General features: G+C 42.0%; 2 protein-coding genes and 1 long non-coding RNA gene across 7 annotated transcripts; 1 reads left to right on the top strand and 2 right to left on the bottom strand.

Annotated features, from left to right (window-relative positions):
* Positions 1–1343: 1343 nt before the first annotated feature.
* On the bottom strand, positions 1344–11911 carry LOC100694168 (cytoplasmic polyadenylation element-binding protein 1). Of its 4 annotated transcripts, none has more exons than XM_005455700.4 (12): positions 11749–11911; positions 11357–11525; positions 9078–9299; positions 7612–7841; positions 5915–6170; positions 5721–5834; positions 5027–5116; positions 4171–4307; positions 3547–3745; positions 3330–3424; positions 3118–3198; positions 1344–2755 (listed from the first exon to the last, which is right to left on the bottom strand). In XM_005455700.4, the coding sequence occupies exons 1-12, from the start codon at positions 11761–11763 to the stop codon at positions 2645–2647; spliced, it is 1719 nt and encodes a 572-aa protein (XP_005455757.1). In that variant the 5' UTR covers positions 11764–11911; the 3' UTR covers positions 1344–2644. The 4 variants fall into 4 exon arrangements, with proteins under 4 accessions (XP_005455757.1, XP_019208942.1, XP_005455756.1 ...); XM_019353397.2 differs by having other exon boundaries at positions 5012–5116; positions 11405–11525; XM_005455699.4 differs by having other exon boundaries at positions 5012–5116; positions 11749–11910.
* Positions 11912–13924: 2013 nt separating this feature from the next.
* LOC102082597 (zinc finger protein 609) lies at positions 13925–16336 on the top strand. 2 transcript variants are annotated; one of them, XM_025902021.1, is made up of 3 exons: positions 13925–14774; positions 15170–15239; positions 15678–16336. In XM_025902021.1, exons 1-3 carry the CDS (start codon positions 14537–14539, stop codon positions 15685–15687), a joined length of 318 nt encoding a protein of 105 aa, XP_025757806.1. In that variant the 5' UTR covers positions 13925–14536; the 3' UTR covers positions 15688–16336. The 2 variants fall into 2 exon arrangements, 1 of the variants encoding a protein (XP_025757806.1); XR_003215724.1 differs by lacking the exon at positions 13925–14774 and having other exon boundaries at positions 15115–15248.
* On the bottom strand, positions 15078–15697 carry LOC109198177 (uncharacterized). Its single transcript, XR_002059115.2, has 3 exons — positions 15600–15697; positions 15369–15513; positions 15078–15218 (listed from the first exon to the last, which is right to left on the bottom strand). It is a non-coding gene; the product is annotated as an uncharacterized LOC109198177 (long non-coding RNA).
* Positions 16337–21903: the final 5567 nt, after the last annotated feature.

The following is a 21903-nucleotide window of genomic DNA, read 5'->3' as shown; positions in this document are numbered from 1 at the left end:
TTCAAACACAAGTGTAACTTATAAATACATGTTCATACTTTTATTCCACAATCAGAGAGAAAGAAACAGAGTGCAGGACAGACAGACAGGTGACAGTCTCAGGTGTACACACTGCTACAAAACAGCACAAGAGAAGGAGGATTTAGTGTTTGTGTTATTACGAGTGCTAAACAAGAAGAGTTCCCAGATGGTACAGTGGACACGTGTGTGACTGCAAACCGAGCACCATTCACTGACTTTCAGCTTGTGTTTGTGGATATGACTGACTTTAATTATCCATATAGACATCAGATTCTCTGTAAGATTAAGGTCAGCTTTGAACGGCATATATTTTAAAAGCTTTAAAACCAAGTTAACGCTGCAACATCGCTAATGTCACATAACTTTGCCGGCATGTGGCCAACAGTAATGCTTTAATGTTCATTGTTATTAAACATTTGCACATAAATAAGTGACATAATATTCAGTACTTTTAAAAGTTTACTCTTCGGCGGCAAAATTATCCACACCCACCGCCGCGCTATGAAGTCTGGGATATGTTGGGCCATGAAGGATGCTTCCGGTACGGATCGGTAGGGACAGACCCATCCTTAAAATTCAGGGAAATGAAGGACGCATTTGAGGGCCGCATTTCGAGCAGCCTTTGAATTGAGAGCCTTCGTCGCGTCGCTGTGACGTAATCGGCCTTAAAATGCGGCCTTTAAGGCTGCAGACCCTGAATTGGGATACAGCCAAAGATCCCGGGCTGATGGTGGAATTGAACTCCGGACCCTCTTGCTGTGCGGCAACCGTGCCACCCCATGACCACCATATGCTCTTGATACTTTAACTGTATTAATATCTCTTGCATAAAACAGCCAATTTATATTTTAAGCACAAGATTAAGGTATATTTACATGATATTAGTGTCAGGTTTAGAAGCAACTTGTAGGGAAAGATTGACAAGTTAGTAACATCTATCAACCTTGGAGGGGGCTGTGATGTCCCATTTCACACCATTCCCAAGTGTCTGGATGATTTAGTTGAGCTGGTATAGAAGCTGTGCACATATCAATTTCAGCTTTAATTTTGACTACAAATGTCAAGCACTGCTTCGTGACAGGGGACGTCTTCTAAACATGTCAAACCTTGTAATTTGCCACTGGTCCCTTTCGCCACAAACTGTACAGACCAGTGACATTCCACTACCAAGTTACCATCATGTTTCCTGGGCTTACAGTTTACCATCTCTTGCAGGTGTGATCACCTCTTAAATCACAAGTTTGGCAGCGACCTGCAGAGGGTGTTGACCGAGATTTCAAAAGAATGACAGCAAAAACCATTAAGAGTCCAGACATGGCTAGTAATGCTTAAACACCTTTATTGTGCCCAATCTGAACATACTCCACAACTGTTAAGTAGCAGCAAACTTGGCAGACCACAATGAGGTAGACTTTCAAAACTCTAAAAAGCAGCTGGGCTAAGGGACAACAAGCTCAGCATGACAAACCTAATGGATAAAGAAAAGACACTTCGTCTTTGGCACACAGCTTATTATGCATTTATGTCCAACTGGAACAGGAAGGCAAAATGGGATAAGAAAGCATTGAATCATGTACTGGTCTACTCAAGCTCTGGGATAGATAATTTATCATCAGCTAAGTGGAAGTTCTTACATTCAACAGGAAACAAGCAGCTGTTCTAACATAGGCATGTCCCCCTGCCGATGTACAAAAAGTGATTAAAAACCACTGCCACCTCTCCACACGTGCAAATTAAAAAGTGCAAAAACAAAAATCAAACTATGTACAAATGATTTGCTCACTGTACTTTCATCAAGATCCATCAGTTGCTTGGAAAAAGAAAATGGATTACCAGTTGAGTTATCCAGTACTACCGTTACATTTAATATAACTGGACCAACAAAGTCGAAGTAGTACATCCAACAATTTGTGCCCATTCAGTTGAAATTTGGGAGAGCAAATTAAAAAAAAAAAAAAAAAGCCAGGAAAAAAAAAATAAAAGGGGGTTTTCCCATAAACAGCCACTGGGTATAATTGTTCAGAATTTTCATGTCATGACTTAAAACCGTTTGTGTACAAATTAGTAAAAAACTGCGTAAAAATGTCTGAAATGCGACTGGTTAAATGAAGCCCAACATTCAACTCCCAAAAGTAAGAAACACCAGTTGGCTTGCACAGGAAAAAACTGATGCCAACTGGGGGTAGGGGGAGGGGGGGAAAATAAAAATTTAAAGGCACTGTATGGCGTTTGCCAATGAACGGCAATGAGACTTGCGTGATTGCTCTTCACTATGCAACACATGTAAACGAAAAAAAAAAATTAAAGAAATGGTGTTTTCATCCACTTCTTAACCTTAGGCTGACTCCCATCTTTCCATCTGGCCACAAGTCTGGGAAAATGCATAAGAGTGAAGGGCCCCTTGTCTTTCCCAACAAGGTCACTGTGCATAGTGCCACTGAACAGCAAAAATGTAGCAAGTGCAAAAGTGAACATTTTCTATAGTGATATCCCCAGTGCCTGGTGGTGTGCCATGGTATCCTTGTACCGGAGGTCTGGCACACGTGCTCTCCTTGGCGGGCAGCCTTGCCCCGTGCAGACGGGCACCTCCTCTTGCCCTTCAGGGACTCTGAATCCATCTCCTCTAGCTGGAGTCCCTGTTCTTCTGGTTGCGCATGAGGGGCCGGTGGTTGCTTAAGATGTCCATTGAGTGCTGCCAGTGCCAGCAGGAGCGGCAGTAGTACTTGAAGCAGGCCTAAGAGTGCATTATAGAGGCACATCTGATTTAAAATCAGTCTAACAATATCATCACTTAAACTTTAATTAAACTACCAATAAAACAAGACAAGTTCTAAACTTCTATAACAACATCACTCCCATATTTCAATAGAGAACTTTAAGTACAACTGTTCTCACAGATGAGGTTGAACTACAGTTAAGACTCAAGCTGCATAATTCCCTTTTTCTGTGTCCATTTACAAACAAGTTTAAAGGATCATGATTTAATTACCAAATTTTAATATTCTGGTTCAGCATAAGACATGAAGTCTACTGGACAGAAAGCTAGACTGAACCCAGCCACTGCTCACAAAAAGGGGAGCAGGAGTTTCCACTGACCTGGTCTCTGCAGAAGAAAGGTCCAGGTTGGCGAAGGCAAACTTGACACATGGAGTCTTCCAGGTAGGGGTCAATCTGAACCTGAAGGGGAAACAACGCTCAATTTATAGCAGACAAGTTTTGAAAATTGACACTTAACCAAAAGCAGCACAAAACTGTTGAAAGACTTCTCTGCTGCTGTGGAGAACACATGCAGTAAACAATGTCTTTACCTTCTTTGTAAACTTGGGTGTTTTAATCTCCACAAATGCTGCGCACACAGCCTTCAGGTAACTGCGCTGATTATTGAAAGTGACACGTCCAGAGCCTGTACAGAAGACAAATCATGTCACTCAAAGCAGCTCTTAAAGGTCAAACCACACCTACAGTGGTCACCAAGAACCACACTGCAGTAGATGCTGACTGACAATTCGAGACTAGCAGTCTCACCTATTGGGTACTTGTGCTTGTCCGTGTCGATGCCAGCATACATGACTCCTCCAAAGAGATCGTTCATGATGCTGGCCAGCGCCTCAGCATTCAGCATGCCGTGCAGCGCGCCAACAAACACAGTCTTACTCGGGTCCAGACGTTGAGCAGGGCAACGGACGTAGTTGCTGTCAGAGATCACCCAGGGTATCACCTGCACCTGTAGCAGCCAAGAGCCACAGCATTCAGGACAGACATCCTCGCTTCCTGTCCTTCAATAGGATCGCTCACTAAACAAAAGCCAACTGTCTCGTAATAAGTGTGCTCAACAAGAAGGTCTGACCAAAGAATCCATAGACGTAGAAGCTTTCTACATGTGTCCATATATATCGATGTGTGTGCTGGTGATCTCACTTGAATTAGTCATTGTTGAAATCTGACAAACAAGGTGTGTGAAATCAGATTCTACAGGATCTAATCCTGGACAACCCATTTCTTGGAGTTACATCACAGACAGAATTCAAACTACACCTATATTTCTTAAACATACTCGAGTACAATATGACAGCTATTTGATTATCCAGCATTTCGTAAGTTGTAAATGCAGTGAGTAAATAATGCCTTGCATGCTTCGTTTCCACCTACATCCTTGCATCGCATTCTGCGGCTGGACATCTTGAAGTAGTACTCTCTGTTGTCCTCAGGGTGAAACGGGTCCTGGGAGCAGGCGTGGAGCAAAGCCCGGACAGACTTCTCATTCTCAAACACCAGGTAAACGTAGCCTACAGACAAACAGCAAAACACTTTAAAAGAGGCTTACTTGCTGCATCATTCTGCAGGGCAGACCGATACCACGGGTACTACAGTGCATGTTGCCTCTTGAACTACAAGCTACAACAACCCAAGACTGAGTAACACAGCAACTACAGTAAGACTTGCTAGCATTTAATATAGTTTCCAAAAGGTCCTGACAGTTTACAACTTGTCTGTAGCCGTTTTGCTGAAAGCTTTGAAAGGTGCCGAGTACTTGACACCAAGCCAGGTTTAATGCTTTTAATGATGCGACTGCAAAAGTGAAACACTAAGTTCCAAGTCCAACCGAAAAAGTTAGGAGTGTAAAGTAATGCATAATTAGACTGATAAATCAGTGATGAAATGCTGACCAAATTTAGCCCAAGTCCATATAAAATGTAGATTTAAGAAAATTTGAGAAATAATGACTTGAAAAACTGTCATAAAACCAGTTTACAACTTAATGGCCTGTGGGGGTATGTCACCACTGGAGGTCCACAAAACTCATTTATACAAACTAATTAGCAAAGTGTTACCGAAAGCATTTGCCCACCCCTGCTTCTAACACCGTGTTTTATGCTCCAGCAATGCTCAGAATCTCCATCAGTTACTCACCACCTTTCTACATGCTCACCACAGTGCCACCTTAAAACCAGAAGGAAAAAAAAAAAATAGCCTACCAGCTCTTTGTTACCTTTGGCGACATTACCTTTGGGAGGACAGCGAGGGTGCTTTCCATCCTTACCCGGCCACTCCACAGTCAGCGGGCCATAACCACTGAAGGTGTTGATCAGGCCAGCTGAAATAAAGCATCAGTTTGTGAGGGTGGAATAACAATGCACACCTTCAACGTGTGACAGTGAGATGTACCAAGATAGTGAGGTTTGAACCAATGCCTGTAATCCTTGCCAAAAAGACTACAGTAAATAAGGGTTTAAGTATAGTCATTTTTAAAAATGAATGGATATCCAAGAATGCATGTTTATTTCATGCTGCCATTAGTCCCAAGCTCTAGTTTTCAGTGGCTGCCATTTATAGCCACACATCTGCAGCTGTTGCCAAGATACTGGTTAGCAAACTAAACAATTCAGCATTAATCAATTCTGTAAAGCCACAATAAAAAAGCTGGCATGTACCAAGTAAAACACACTATAGCTGACTGTTAAGTGAACTGTTCAGAACCATCAGGGCTACATGTGTTAAAACATTAAAGTAGGGCCAAACCTGAAAAACCCAAAGGGAATAAAAGTCTATGTGCAGCCACAGAAACAGATTTAAGCATGTCTGTATCTGGGATTTCAATACACAATCTTTTCAAATCTTTAAAACAAAAACCAAACAACCCCCGTCATAAAATCAGAAGAACGTGTTTGAAAATAAAGACCGTTTACAGCCACACTTACCTTCTGTGATGTCCCAAGGTACACCACCAAGAAAGACCTTGCAGGAGTAAAGAGGATCTTTATTGTTACGGGGAGGCAGCTGTCCACTCCAGGTGAATGTCGCCTCATTCACAGCTGAGTTGAAAACAAGACAGACAAGGTTTGTGGATTGTCATGCTTGAACAGTTTCAAGATGATTAATGAGTAGTGACTACCTGCAGCCTGTCTATGCAGGCGGGCTTCCCTCTCAATGCTGAAAGCATCCTCTGGCTGATCAAGTACATCTGCACCTGGCCACGAAGACCCACCACGCCAGCGACGGGAAATGGCCAAGGAGGAAGGGCTGGCACTGGATGGAGGGGTCAGAGGAGAGCTAGTGTCCTGAGGGTCCAGGCGAGAGCCCAGTCGCAGCAGGTCCTTCTGCACGTTTGACGTGAGATAAGGCAGGGGAGGGGAAATCCGCAAAGTGGACTGGAGAAGAAGATATGCGTTAGTGTAAAGTGGCCTCATATTTTCCTCCATTCTGTGTATTAAAATAAAAAGTCTGAAATTCACTGAAAGGTTTAGACTGGGTGCAGTATCTGACTTGATAATCAGAAATTTGCAGTCCACACTGTCTGCTGCCAAAACTCGAAGTTAATAAATGCCAATGTGGCACAAAAAATAAAAACCCTACAGGATTAATCTTTTCTTTGCATGCCTTAATATAACTGATTAATTTCTGACATCCATCTCAAAATCATTTCTGATGTTTTACAAGAAAAAAAGCCAGAAAGTTAAAACTGAAAATATCCTGTGATGAAGCCTGACCAATGAAGCTGATGATTGACATTAATCTATTGGGGACACAGCAAACAATTTAAATCCTCAAAGTTAAAAAGCAGGCCAAAGGAAGGTTAAGGTAGATTCCTGTCAGTTGAGGAGAACGTAACAATCTTAAAAAGGTAAAGTGTAAAATCTCACCGCTAGATATCAGTATACTGCAGATTGTAGTCAACCAAATTCGATTTAGTGCCCCTCCAGATTTAAGTACATAATCTTATCTACAGTGGCTGCTGGAGGACAAACAGCTCTGGCCACTATTCATCTGTAGTGATTGTTGGCCATCAGTCACTGTTCATCAGCTGTCAATATGCCGAGTGTCCATTTACTCTGAAAGTGGCTGTAAAACTTTGAAAGGCGTCCAATACAAGCTGGTGAGTCAGTAAAGCTCACTTCTGTCCAATGACAGATATTGCGATGAGCAGAAGATATCAGTTTTGGTTGTAAGCACTGCTTTTTACAGTATTAGTGAAACTGTCTTTCTAAAAAGTCTGACTTTAGGACACAAAAGCCTAACATTAGCTGGCATAATGTTAGCTTATAACCAGCTGCTGCCATTTAGTAGAATTAAACGTGACCCAGACCATTGACAACTGTGACAATATTGGGACTAAATAAGCATGTTTGTGTGTTAGAGGAGACTTCAGTTCAGGTAATGAGCTTTGAGGTGAAGAGGTTATAGTTGAAATGGCGCTCTCTCTCAGCCCCTGTATACAATATGGCAGGGCAACATGGTGGCTTCCCCCAAACTGTCTAATCTTGTGCATTTCTAATAGATTAATTTTAGATTTATGACAATGCATCAACTGTTGGAAGATGTAATTACACATTAATGTACATTTATTAGAACAACAATTTTTCCCCTTTAAATAACCTTAAATTACTTTATCATACCTTTAAGTGCAAGACTCTTGCAGAGAAATGAAAGTGAAGTTCATGCACACAAATCACACTCTAAGCCCATCTTTTCATGCCACACCCTGTAGATTTGGATACTACGGTAAAACAGTAAATGGGTCGATTGAGGTTTGAGATATTCACCTTCCACCAATCCAACACAAAGCTGGAGAATAAAAGTCATCTGCCTTACCAACATGTCACACAGGTGATCTGAGCCAGAGCTGAAGCCACTGGTCTCCGAGTCTTCAGGACTGCTGGAGCGAGAGTCCAAAAAGGAGCATGAGTCTAGACGGTTTGCCATACGAGCAACACCGGGAAACTTCTCCAGAAAGTCAGCCGTCATGCTCATGGAATCGGGGGGCAGGTAGCCTGGGGGCTTTCCAAGGAGGCCACTGAAGGGACTGTTCAGTAGACCCAACACTGAAAAACAATTACAATCAGTATGAAAAGAGTGCGATCTGTGCCAGCAGCCATGTAAGGTTACTCGATAGCTTGTTTGCCATTTCAGCTTTTCAAGTAAACTGAAGAAAATGGGATTTGTGCCCAAAGAGCTGCATTGATTTGTTAGGAATGAAGCTGCACAGCAAACTCGAGTTTCAAAAGGTGCATCTTCAAGGGCATCTTAAATTTAGTTTTGTGCTGAATCTACAGACAGACATTGATCAGAACTGAAAGGTAGCCATGTGAACGGAGGTTTCCAAAAATATTCTTAGTCAAGATACCAGATGTGCAAGCCGGCTGCCAACAGAGCCTTAAAGCTCAGGTTGTTGAGTCATTCAATTGGTTTTATTTTCTAACCAGACTGCTGATGAAACAATTTCTCCCCTCAGATGCTAGATGCCTTTTTATAAGTCAAATCAATTGGAAGCCAGTGTTTCTAACACAAATCCAGTAAATACCAAGCAACAATTCCTTAAGCATTAACAAGTCACTTGTTCTTGATGCCCAAGTGAGTCAGCTGGCAACAGTGATGGGTATGTACGGTGTGGCCTGCAAGTCAACATGAGGCTCTGAGGGGGATTATTCAGCTGTAGGCCGCATTCAAAGCTTTGTCCCACTTTGTTGCAGGCCCAGTTTGGAAAGCTTTAAATGAAGTTACACTGGGTTGGTGTGGACATGCAGCAAAACTATAGTGCTACAAATGGGTCAGGACAAATGGGGCATCCTTATCAGTGCCGCTCAAATGGCAAAACAGCCTCAAACGAGACCTGTCTGAAGAATGTCAAAATTTACACATACTTGGCGTACCTCTGTCACTCAGCTTTGACTTAGGCTGATATGTAGGGTTAGTGCAGTTTTCTGACTGACATCCCTGACTGAAGTTTGATCAACAGGTAACAAATATTTAACTTGACTCTCTATTTAACTTGGGAAAGAAAAGTAGCTTCACTGGCTGTTCGTGTGTTTGCTAGGGATGCAGTAAAGCAAAACTGCCACATCATCCTCCGTAGTGACGCTACAGGCTGTTCCCACACCGACTGCTGTTAATCAACCATCTTATTTTGATATTAATAAGATCTACACAATAAAAAACAACCTTACTATATCCATTCCAATTTTCTCTTCAAAAGTAAGAGCCAGAAAAAACTTTTGGGGAAACTGGTACCTCCAAAACAACAGAATGCTATAACACACAGTTAAAGGTCTGGCACTTACTGGAGGGTGAGCTGGTTTGAACGTGAGATGGGGAGGTGTGTGTATCTGCCTCCTGGCTGCTCCAAGGTTTGTCCCAGCCAGACAGACGGAGAGACTGAAGACCCAGGCCCAGGTCTGTGACACCCGACGGGTCCCTGGACAACGACATCTCCTGAGAGCCAGGCATGGCATCGCAGTTTGGGAAAAGCATCCTCCTGCTGCCCACTGCAGCCAGGTCCGACTCTGCCGAAATCCAGTTCACAGATTAAGCAAGAGCGAAAGGAGATAAGTGTTAGACAGCCATAAAGAACGTTTTCCAACCTCCCATCGGCATCATTATACAGAAAAGATCAAAGCAAGACTTGTCAAAACCCCTTTTGGTAAAGAAACCGCAATAAACTCCCTCAATAAACACATCTCCCCTACCCTGGCTGACGGCGGAGCTAACCTGCTGCCTCTGTGCCTGGTGCAACTGCCATGCATCTCCGTCCGCATCACTGACCCACCTAGCAGCATGTGACATGGCTGCTGATGCACTCGCACACCCCTGCTAATGACATCAGCTTCCCCCACCTCCCCGCTTCCTTGCCTAACAACTGTGTAATGAAAAATTCCTGTTGGAGCTATTGGCTTGTTGATAGAAGTACTCCCCTCTGGTAGGCACAGCACGTCTCCGAGTCAGTGTGAAGACAGCTGCTGCCGTTACTGCTGCTTACTCTGTGTCTAGCCTTGTTTCCCCGAGCAAGCTGACAGAGGCAGGAGGGAGGGGGGGGAGAGAGGGGCAGAGCTACAGAAGCATGGCGGGAGGCAGCATGGGAGCAAATGACTCAGCAGACTTCAACTAAAGTATTGTAGACTTGAGGATGCTCAAGGTATTTCAGTTTCAGACTGGCTTGTGAATTTATTTTAGCACACCAACACTGAACAAACGGGCAAGCAGTGTCTCGCTGTAGCTGAAGCAGCTGACTGATCAGATGTTGAGGACTGAGTGATTTGCACCACCAGCTCCTCCCTTCCCTCTCCAGGCCTGGAAAGCTTCCAGCTGCCAGTTACACCCCTGATTCAGCAAGACTAAGCTGGAGTGGATGGGACAGAGACCAAAGAAGAACTTCAGCTCACTGTGCATCAAGATCCAGCTTACCTTTGCTATGCAACATTTATGCTCTGCTCATGTCAAACTAAGGATTGTATTGTCATCTAAAAATAAGACCAGTAGTCACAAGAGCAGACATGCCTTAAGCAAACTAACTGAAAGAAAGGACTCCAGCACTGAGCTGAGCCAAAATCTTGGCAAATACCTCTCCTGTGGTTTAAAAAAAAAAAAAAGACACTTAGAACTACTGCAATGCTGCAGACCAGCAATGCAGTATGAATCAGCTGCTGGCACCTGAATAAAAAGACAAGGTGAAGGAGGTTCAACAGCTTTAAAAAAGTCAAAGGGGGATTTCCATTATAGGCAATGCAGCCTCTCATCTTACAGAGTACCACATTGGTTTTGCACACTGCATGCATGTTCCTTCATGGTTTTGTGGTTTTAAGGAAAATGCAAACCACAGCAGCAGGAGAAGCTCCCACCGAGGTTAGAGGTCATGTGACCTGCTTTCTAACACTTCACTGTACATGAAACTAAAAGCATCAAAATTCACACAACTGAGAAATACTGGGAGAGATTCAAGCACTTTGGGACTCAAATTGTTGAAGTATTGCTTATGTAATATCCCTCAATACTACTGTACCTGTATTACTAATATAGCCCAATCTTTAGGTTTACTGAAAGAAAATTCTGCTTGAATAGCTAAAACACTTCCTTTTCTAGGATTTGCACAAGGATTTCCTGCTTTGTTATAAATATCATCTCAGGCTGTTTCCTGGTCAAAAACTGCATTTAAGATGAAAACACTGGAAAGGAAACCCATTTGGGAAACTGTAGTCTACAAGATTAAAACATTTTTATCAGACAGTGAAAACAGCTGTTGATACCATCTGGGGCCCAAAATCAAGGCCTTCACGTTTCCCTGACTGCAAGTGACCACAATGAGCACATGATGTGTAGGCAAATAAAGTTAGCAGAAAATGCAGTTTGACTATTAGACCTTAATAAAAGTACTACAGACTTGCGCGGACTTTGCTACGTATTAAGCTATTTGAGCATTTCTAAAACCCTTGCAACCCTCATGGCTACAGCCTCGTTTTAAATAAGTTTAGGCTGCAGTAGTGTCGGATACTAATGGTTTCTCGCCTTTGCACTCAAGCCCACCAATGTTTAACTCTTGCAGAGTGAATGACGAGTGAGGGTTTACCGGACATCAGGTTTGGTTTTCCCTTGGTGTTGGGTGTGGTGCACACACCGGTGAAATCCAGAGCGTTGCCCAGCATAGTGTTCATCCTGCGGAAGATGTCTGCGTTGCTGCAGGTGGACAGTGCCGGAGAATCGGTGTCCGGGCTCTCAGGCCTGCGGGCTTCGTTTCTCTGCAGAAGGAGGCCGTGAGAGGGACACAATTAACCCAGCACTCATGCTAAAAGCTAAAGGTCAAGCTTGTGCACCATGCTGCAAAGTGAATTTTTGTTTGTTTGTTTGTTTTGTTCCGGGGAGGAACTAATGGGCCAAATGAGGCGGTATACGTTCAAATAATAACGTTAGACGTGGCGCAAAACTGACTAATTTCACCCATTTAATGCCGTTTCAACTCACCAGGGAAAACGCCATGATGTGGACAGACAGCCTAAAAGAAATGTCACAACAACGACCGCTGGCTGCAATAAAAGGTCATATTTATGAGGCGTGCTAACAGCTAATTACTCATAATTTAGTGAACGTGTGCCCAGCTAATGACAGTGCTCGAGGGCCTCAGTCCGTTCACGTGCTCCACATCAAAGAGGAGGCCGCTGAAGGGAAAATCACGTGTTACTGTGGCCAACAATTTAAAGAGAGGCTTATTTAAAAATTACAGGGATATTTATCAATATTATAGCAGACAGAATATGTTTTATACGTGCAAACGTGAATTATGTCATTAAAAATAAAATAAAATACGCCAACATATAAAACCACAGTGCTCTCAGTGATTGCTGCGATGGAATCACAGCATATAGGACAAAAATAAAATAATAATTAAAAAATAGTATAGTACTATAATTTCAGATGGATGTGAACTACATTTGTTCTTATAAATTAATGTAAGAATTGTTTGTTTGAACATAACTGAAATATGACTCTTCAGTTCAGAGGCATGCCTTTAAACTTTATTTATCAAGAAAGGCAAGACTTAAAAACAGTTGTGAAGACCTCTAATAATAACCTGACTACTAATAACTACTACAAAAACAAATAAAAACAATGAAATAATTATTAAAAATGTTCATAAAAACACGTTTATACAAATGTTAGACAATATAAAAACAATAACATTCCAGGGTTATTGGAGCTTTACTTTGAAAATATTCAAATTAATTGAAAGGAAACACCTTGTGTGTCTCATTGTTTTCTTAAAAACAGCTTCATATGCTTTATCATTGTGACCCAAGATTCATTAAAGCAGATCTTGTATTCTTTCCTCTGGTATTTTATATCGTGTCGTAATCGGCCTCCAAATGCGGCCTCGGGAGGATGCAGCCTATGAATCCGGACACCGTGACACACCACAAAAAAAAAAAAATTAAACTTGGAGCCGCAGCCTCCCACTCTTTTCCTTTGTATAAATATAACGAATTACCACTTAGGGACTATGCTGCTGTACTCCTATTTATGAGATGACCAACCTCTTGAACTTTGGTAGGGCATATGAACTGATAGCTTTAACATTAAATCACCTGCTTAATATTGTGCTGCAAAACAGCTCGGAGTCATCAGTGGAATTGACATGATATCTCTGGGGTTGTCTTTTGTTTTTTTCTAATCACAAAGGTCCTGTGGGTTGCCTCGGTAGACTGGAGTTGATCCCTGGGGTCTCGTGCAAGCTTGTTCAGCTTGAGATTTGAGATGTTTGGAAGCTGGGTCAGCACCTGGGTCTCCTTGCTGTGTTCCTTGTGTGGTAGATGCATTGTCCTGCTGGGGGAACCCCTGCTGGTGTTGCAATATTTAGGTGGGTGGTTAGTGTCCCCTTAAATTCCAAGACCTGAGGTTTTGTAGCAGAGCGTTTTATTAAAACAAGATGATTCATTTTATACGCTTTACCTGCCAGTGGTTTTAATGCTGTGGCTGGTGGGTTGTCAGTTCATTAAAGAAACTCTGGAGGAAGTCATTTGTTGGCATCTTGTCATTTTCAGTGAAGTGTTGCAGTGTTTATTGACACCTTTTTTCTTTTATAATTCTGGTTCCAGTGTTACATAAGTCTGTAAGAGGTTAAAAAGAGCTCATAATCAGACTCAAAGATTAGTGCAGACCATCACAAAACCCAGTCTGATCTGGAGCAGTTATGGGAATAAAGTGCACTTTCACTAACCTCCACCAGATTTCTGTAACCTTAACAACAACACAGCAACCTTGTACTCTGCACCTGCACGTTGATAATATCAGACATGAGCAAGATGCCAAAAACATTTACTAAAATTGTTCCAAGGTCTTTTGTTTCAGTGGCCCACAGTTGGGCTTTGCTCCTTTACCTCTCCTCAATTGTATCAAGGTCATTTGTAGGTAGCCAAAACTAAAGACAGAAAGAAAGAAAGAAAGAAAGAACATTCTAGTTAAGCTGCTTGTAATAACTTCTATGAACTTGTTAAACCTCTTCTGTGAAAAATACCCATTTTAAGTACAGAAGCTAATTAAAGTACAAGTAAAAGTTCATATGAAATCATAAGTTTGCCTCTGTACACTGTCAAAGTTGCTTTTAAATAAAACAAGATGCAACTGAAATTAAAAAAAATCAGCTTTTATTCAACATGTTCAGCAGAACTGTTCATAATTATTTACACGTATCCTTTTAGAGGCTTGATTTGTACAGTCGACTCACAAGTGGTTTCAAGGCTGTGTTACTGTTATTCTAATGACAAATGAAGTTCTTTTACAAATGCAAACTAAGAATAAAAAAACTGCACTGGCGAGAAAATTTGAAATGGGACCTTTTTCCCTCTTAAAACTAGTTGAATAGAGTTTTATTACCTGCCAGAGAACAGAGTACATTAACATTAAAAATATATGTATATTTCATCGCAAATATGATTAAAAAAAACACACGAAACAGGATCAACTTGTGAACGTGCAGGTTGTGGTTTATAAAGAGGCTTAGGTTATGATCCACTCTGTTGTGCAATGAACAGCAACTGTGTGTTTTTAGATTGAGGGATGCGACAAGTTTATATCGTACAACAATAAGAGAATAACAAAGAGTACACACAGCAGATGACCAAAATAGCATTGTAGGTGACCTGTGAAGGGATTCAAATTGTCCACTTAACTGACTCTGGTTGGCTTTTCTAATAAAATATGCTTTCTGAGACTGTAATCACAGACAAGGAACCACTACTTACTTGCACTTGGATGGATGATATACAGTCAGGTCCATAAATATTGGGACATTGACACAATTCTAACATTTTTGGCTCTATACACCTGTCGCCAGTACAAAAGCAAGTCGCCGTCCATCCAGGACAGCAAGACACATGACCGAGAGTGGGAGAGAGAAAGGGAGGGCGACCGGCCACGCTCCTCGCCCTCGCAGCACATCATGCAGTCCCATCACCACCTGGGATACCCTCTGTACGACCTGTCCTACCCCTCAGGTGAGCCTCGCCTGCTGCCTTTAGATCCTCTTCAGCTCAGGTGTTCTCAGACTGGAGGACAACCTGCTCAGAGTTTAGTGACCACCCACACAGCCATGGCACACAGCTATGGTGATGTCATACATAGACCTGTTTCAGGTATAAATGCAGGTAGATGATGTCGGCCCTGCAGTGTGTTCATACACTCGCTGAAAGCGTTTGTAGAAGAGGAGGACGGGGTAATACCTGGTGCTGAAGGTTACCCCAAACCAAGCTGACCTCTCCTCCCATGATTCATAGCTCGAAAGGGATCCTCTGAGCCCGCCCACTTCACCCCACTGAGCCTGCAGCTGCTTTTAATGAGTGGCGTGTGCGAATCTGCCTGTTTCAGTTCTGACATCTGGTCTTTGTTTCAGGCCTCTCATCCTCCTCCATCGTCGCCAGTCAGCAAGCGTCCGCCCCGTCCTTGTACCCGCCCGCACGGAGGTGAGAACGGTAAGACACACACACACACACACACACACACACACACACACACACACACACAGGAAGTGTTTTAGTTTTTTGTTTTTGCTCTTTCTTGCTACTTTTTTTTTAAACACACCAAAAACTCACAATTAATAAAAAGCAGTTATGCGTGAGTAATGCGCAGGTGCTCATCACATCCGTGAACATGCTTGGACTTCTGTGCTGCTCCTCTCCACCTGTACTTAAATTCACCTGCCCTACTTCAGGTGTCTCAGTGCAGCAGCTTCACCTACTGGTCAGATCAGTGAATCTCAGTGTAAAAAAACAGAGTGTTACTGAACAGGACATGAGCCTCCTCCTCCTCCTCCTCCTCCTCACCTTCTTCTTCTTTGTTTTAATTTCAAACCATTCCCTGGTAAAATCTACTGACCCGTGATCTCCTCTCACTTTCTACAGGCACACCTGATTGGTCAGCCTCTACGCCTCTCCGAGTAATGTGACTGGATCACGTGAAGAAGCATTTCTGTTTCTGTGACATCAGTTCAGTGGTGTTCTGTGTATGTTTGATATGTGTGCCTGGACGTCCAGCCAACTGCTCCGACCCTCGCTGGACCGGATCCTGGTCCCTTTGGGTTTTGCTGGTTCTGGGCGGTCCCGTTGGCCAACAGGTGCTGCTGGGATGCAGGTGGGCAGAGCTCACAGTGACGTACCTGCAGGGACGACTGGGTGACCTCTGACCTCTTTCAGAAGGATGGGCTCAGCTCCGGATGACATCACACCGTTACCTGGATGCGTCTCAGCTTCACGTGAAATAAAGAGAACACTGGATGGAGGAGGGCCGGCCAATCAGAGGGCAGTATTCAGTATGCTTCCTTGTACTGACTGAGTGACAGGCTCCTCCTCCTCAGTGTGTAGCTGTAAACGTGCTCTGTGTGTGTGTGTGTGTGTGTGTGTGTGTGTGTGTGTGTGTAAATATTGTACAGAGGAATTATTTTAAAGAGCCTGTTGGATGATGTTGGATTTCCTACTCTTCTTTTTGTCTGGTAGTCTCTGCCTCTGTTTTTCTACTGTTGTTGATCTGATATTAAACCTGTAGCTGGTGGAGCAGCGCTCGAGCTCAGTGTCCTCATTTATTTCCTGAAAACACCAGAGAGAAGCTGATGTTGTGAAACGTCTTCAGGTCCTGGAATGATGGGAGGCAGGAGGGATTCGTTCAGATTAAAGGGTTCTTTCAAAACAAAAAGCTTGCAGGTTCTGGTTTCATTGTGTAGAATAAAATATTTCCTGGTTTAAAAACTTAAAACAAATGGAGAAATGTGCTTATGGATGTGGATCCATATATTATTCACTTTATTCAGTAATATGTGGCCTCGTTAATAAAGAACTGACCTGCCTAATGTACTGCAAAGCACATGCACATATATTTCAGGATCACTGTAACCTCAGTGGCTTTAAATAAACTTTATTTTGGAGTTTCATATTTTGATTTTGATTTTTCTAGCCATTCACATTTATTTAATGTGATAAATTAAGTTTTGGGCATGTGTGGCACTATGATATAGATGAATACATGGAAGTGCAGCCTCCCATTTTATTTTTATGCTTCAAGTCACTTTCTTTTGGGGAAAACTACTGTTAATGTCTATAATATAAGTTCCACCAGCAGAGGGCGCTCGGTGTCTTACGCATCAGTAGCCGACACGTCGCTAGAAGAAGAGTGGTGCTCTTGTGCAGAGCTTTTTTTTTTTTTTTTTGCTCTTGTGCAGAGCTGGCGCACCGAGTATTTGCGCATGCGGGGTACCGATCGGGTTTCCGGTACGGATCGGGTAGTGACAGTTCCTGTTACCTGCTGTTTGTCTGTTTTTACCATTGACTGTAGAAAACATGAAGCCAAAACGTCTCTATCGCCCCCTGGTGTCTGGCTGCAGTATAGGTCATAAACCCCGCCTCCTCCATGTTAGCGGATGGGACTGGGATCAGACTAGAATAAATTAATTCTCCTCAGATATTTTTTTTCCAAAGATTCTTTCGTTTGTTATCAATAGTTTTCATCATGCTGATTGATGTCCAAGGGGTCTCCTTTCCCATAAGTTTGATTCTAATAAAACCATAAATGAACAAGTTCCCTCACTGTGTCTTATAGCATTGAGCGCCTGTGGAGGGATGTATATGAAAATGTCCTTGACCTTTTCTACACAATCTTCACCCAGCAGGAGATTCAAGGACTGCTCAACCCTGGTGAAGAAATTGACTTGTTTGCACTGCACAGATGCTTTTTGCATCACATTCAACATCATCTTCAGTCATTCTAGGAAGCATGGAATCAGCACGGACTCTTTTTCAAATGAAAAGAACAAGACGTGCTTTAACTGCAGACTGTCAGCTTTTATTTGAATCGGGTAAACGGTGTAGGAATTACATTAGTTTGTAAATTTACCTCCCACTTCTTAAGGGACCAAAAGTAATGGGACAGAATAAGAACCATAAATTAAACATTCATTTTTTAATACTTGGTTGCAGATCCTTTGCAGTCAATCACAGCCTGAAGTCTGGAACACATTGACATCACCAGACACTGGGTTTCATCCCTGGTGATGCTCTGGCAGGCCTCTACTGCAACAGTCTTCAGTTCCTGCTTGTTCTTGGGGCATTTTCCCTTCAGTTTTGTCTTCAGCAAGTGAAATGCATGCTCAATCGGATTCAGATCAGGTGATTGACTTGGCCATTGCAAAACAGTCCACTTCTTTCCCTTCAAAAACTCTTTGGTTGCTTTTGCAGTATGCTTTGGGTCGTTGTCCATCTGCACTGTGAAGCGCTGTCCAATGAGTTTTGAAGCATTTGTCTGAACATGAGCAGATAATATTGCCCGAAACACTTCAGAATTCATCGTGCTGCTTTTGTCAGCAGTCACATCATCAATAAATACAAGAGAACCAGTACCACTGGCAGCTAGTGATGGGCAGATGAAGCTTCATGAAGCACTGAAGCTTTTCATCCAGTTGGTTCACGCCAGCGCAAAGCGTCTTGAAGCTTCATTTGCTCTAGTAGGACGTACTGGACGTAAAAATATTAGTTGGCATGAATTTGAAGAGTGTGGCATTTTGCACACAGCCTGTAAATGTCAACAACAAAAGGAGTGTGTAAAACATGTATATTGTAGTGATGGCAGTATACTGTGTATATTTATACTGGCAGTATGGAAAATGATTATTTGGAAATGCTTAAAATGGAAATGATCATTTACTGTGAGGTGAGGTGTGGTTGGGGTATGGACAGTGGTTGTGCTTTTGTAACGTTGAGGTATGGACAGCTATGAACGCATTACTCGACACAAGCTTTGAAGCCTCGATACAGAACGTCACATCACTACTGGCAGCCATACATGCCCACGCCATGACACTTCCACCACAATGCTTCACTGATGAGGTGGTATTGCTTAGGATCATGAGCAGTTCCTTTCCTTCTCCATACTCTTCTTTTCCCATCACTCTGGTACAAGTTGATCTTGGTCTCGTCTGTCCATAGGATGTTGTTCCAGAACTGTGACGGCTTTTTTAGATGTCGTTTGGCAAACTCTAATCTGGCCTTCCTGTTTTTGGGGCTCACCAAAGGTTTACATCTTGTGGTGAACCCTCTGTATTCACACTGGTGGAGTCTTCTCTTGATTGTTGACTCTGACACACATGCACCTACCTCCTGGAGAGTGTTCTTGATCTGGCCGACTGTTGTGAAGGGTGTTTTCTTCACCAGGGAAAGGATTCTTCGGTCATCCACCACAGTTGTTTTCCGTGGTCTTCAGGGTCTTCTGGTGTTGCTGAGCTCACCGGTGCATTTCTTCTTTTTGAGAATGTTCCAAACAGTTGTTTTGGCCACGCCTAATGTTTTTGCTATCTCTCTGATGGGTTTGTTTTGTTTTTTCAGCCTAATGATGGCTTGCTTCACTGATAGTGAAAGCTCTTTGGATCTCATCCTGACAGTTGACAGCAACAAGTTCCAAATGCGAACAGCACACTTGAAATGAACTCTGGACCTTTTATTTGTTCATTGTAATTGGGGTAATGAGGGAATAACACACACCTGGCCATGGAACAGCTGAGAAGCCAATTGTCCCATTACTTTTGGTCCCTTAAGAAGTGGGAGGCACATGTGCAAACTGTCGTAGTTCCTACACCTTTCACCTGATTTAGATGTAAATACCCTCAAATAAAAGCTGACAGTCTGCAGTTAAAGCACATCTTGTTCATTTCATTTGGAATCCATTGTGGTTGTGTATAGAGCCAAAAATGTTAGAATTGTGTTTATGTCCCAATATTTATGGACCTGACTGTATGCATGTATTGATTTGTGAGGGTGGAAAGTCTATGCAGCAGCAGACTTAGTATGTGACAATATAAAAATAGAACAAAGCACACTTAAAGTACATCAAACAGCAGTTAATACTGATATAGAGCAGAATTATGTTTGCTCTATATCAAACTCATGATGTACTCAGTGCCAAATGACTGACTACTCACCTGGCACTGAGTGCACCTGGAAATTTAACATTATGTGGTTGAAAACTATGAAAGAGAGAGTGCACGGGAAAAACGAGTCATTTAAAGGAGAGTTCTAATGAGAACACTGCTGGCTGAAGACGCTGCTGTGTAGATACTCTTACTTCCACAAGAGGTCTCTGTAGCTGCAGCAGGTCAGCTGCTCATGTGGGAGCTGAGCCGGGAGAGGGCAGAACAGACCTGCAGTGAGAAACATCTCTGGGCTGTTTTTAAAACACCACCACCAAACTGGAACAAGTTAATTTTGTTATGAGCCACATATGTGCTGTGAACACAAGAAAAACTCATGTACTTTACATCTTTCTACATGTTGCAGTATGTGAATACATTTCACAGAATTCTATCCGATAAACAATTGGAAAAAAAAGAGTCTTAAATGTATTATTTATTTACTGTGTTTCAGTTAGTACCGGTTCTACTTTCTGCAATGCCGAGTAAGATCTGTGAAGAAACAACATTGAATCCTCTCGATGAAGGAGCAGATAGTTCAGGTTTACATTTGGCCCCAGCTGATGAAAACAGCTGAGAAAAAGAAACTCTGTTCCTTCCGATCTGTAGCATCCCCATCTTAGCACTCTATTGATTTTATGTCAATCCAAATACTCTGAGATAGTGATGTTAAATGACCCATATTTCCATGAAGGGCAAATGGCTGATTCTTGGGAGAATATTGGCTTCTTGTGAGGCATTTGTTGCTCTTTTGGGTTTTTACATGTTTTAGAATCACTGTCACTGTCTCTGGTTTATTTTGATTAGGTTCGGAAAATTCACATAGATACTCAATATGGATACATGTTTTCCAAGGTGATTAAATGGCTTGCTTGATCAACTTTTCTTTTAAAAATTCAAGTTAGAGAATTTTTAATGATCCAAACAGATCAAACCCATTTTAACCCATTATAGTGATAGTATGAATTTATTTTAGCTTTAGATGACAATGTTCTAAAGTCATCAGAGGAATTAAACTAAATATAAATGTAATTTATATAATGATTTAGAATTTTTAAAAAAAGAGACTTAAATCAGTCATGTATTTACACTGGGATTTTAATGTTTGATTATCCAACAAATTTTAATATTAGACTGAAACAACTGATGTAAATATGAAATCCAGATTTGAAAACATTTAAGGGGAAAATGTTTTCCAAACCTGGGCTTACGTGCAAAACCCAACATGGTTCTTTCACCCTTGTCAGCAAGAACTGCAGGAAAACATTTGCGATAACTGGCGATGAGTCTTTGACATCACTTGAGGAATTTTGGCCCAATTTTCTTTAGAGAAATAATTCAGACACACTGGAGTGTTTTCTATCACAAACGGCCTGGTTAAGGTCATCCCAAAGCATTTCATTAGGTTCGAGTCCAATTCAATTCAATTTTATTTATATAGTGCCAAATCACAACAAAAGTCGCCTCAAGGCGCTTTATATTGTACAGTAGATAGCACAATAATAGAGACTTTGACTATGCCACACCAAAACTTACTTTTGAACAATCCACATGTGGACCGTGTGTTTTGACTCATTGTCCTGCTGCAAATCAAGTGTGCTTGAGCTTCAATATTCTCCTTCAGGAAGCAGCAAAGCAGCCTCAGACCATCACACTACCACCACGTTTTTGTGATGTTTTGTAAAATATGCTAATTTTATACCAGAGCTAACAGGACTCAAACCTTTCAAAAAGTTCAGTTCGCCAGAGTTTTATCAGTTGATAATTGCCCTTACCGGTGCTTTTTTGAGCCCCAAAGCCTTAGAAACTGCCTTGTAACCCTTTACAGACTGATAGGCATCAGTGACTATTTCTTTAGATCATAGCATAATGTGTTGGTTGGCTTTTAACCTGCTTCACTTTATCACAGGTTCCATTTAAGGGATTTCTTGATTCAACAGGTCTGGCAGTAAATTGATGTGGGTGTGGCCATTGAAAATAATAAAATCTTAATTTAACAGTGGGAGTAAACTACATTTGACACTTACGGCCAGGAATGTTTGTAAAAGCTTTTTTCATTTATTAGGGTAATCTTTACCTGGTATTAAATTTTCCTTTGATGGTCTGAAACATTTAGTGTGACAAATGTGCAAATAAAAAAATGAAGGGCCAAATACTTTTTCATGGTATTGTAACTTAAT

Source organism: Oreochromis niloticus, linkage group LG1, assembly GCF_001858045.2.
Source record: "Oreochromis niloticus isolate F11D_XX linkage group LG1, O_niloticus_UMD_NMBU, whole genome shotgun sequence".
In the NCBI taxonomy this organism is placed as follows: Eukaryota; Metazoa; Chordata; class Actinopteri; order Cichliformes; family Cichlidae; genus Oreochromis; species Oreochromis niloticus.
This window is presented reverse-complemented; position numbering and strand designations above follow the sequence as displayed.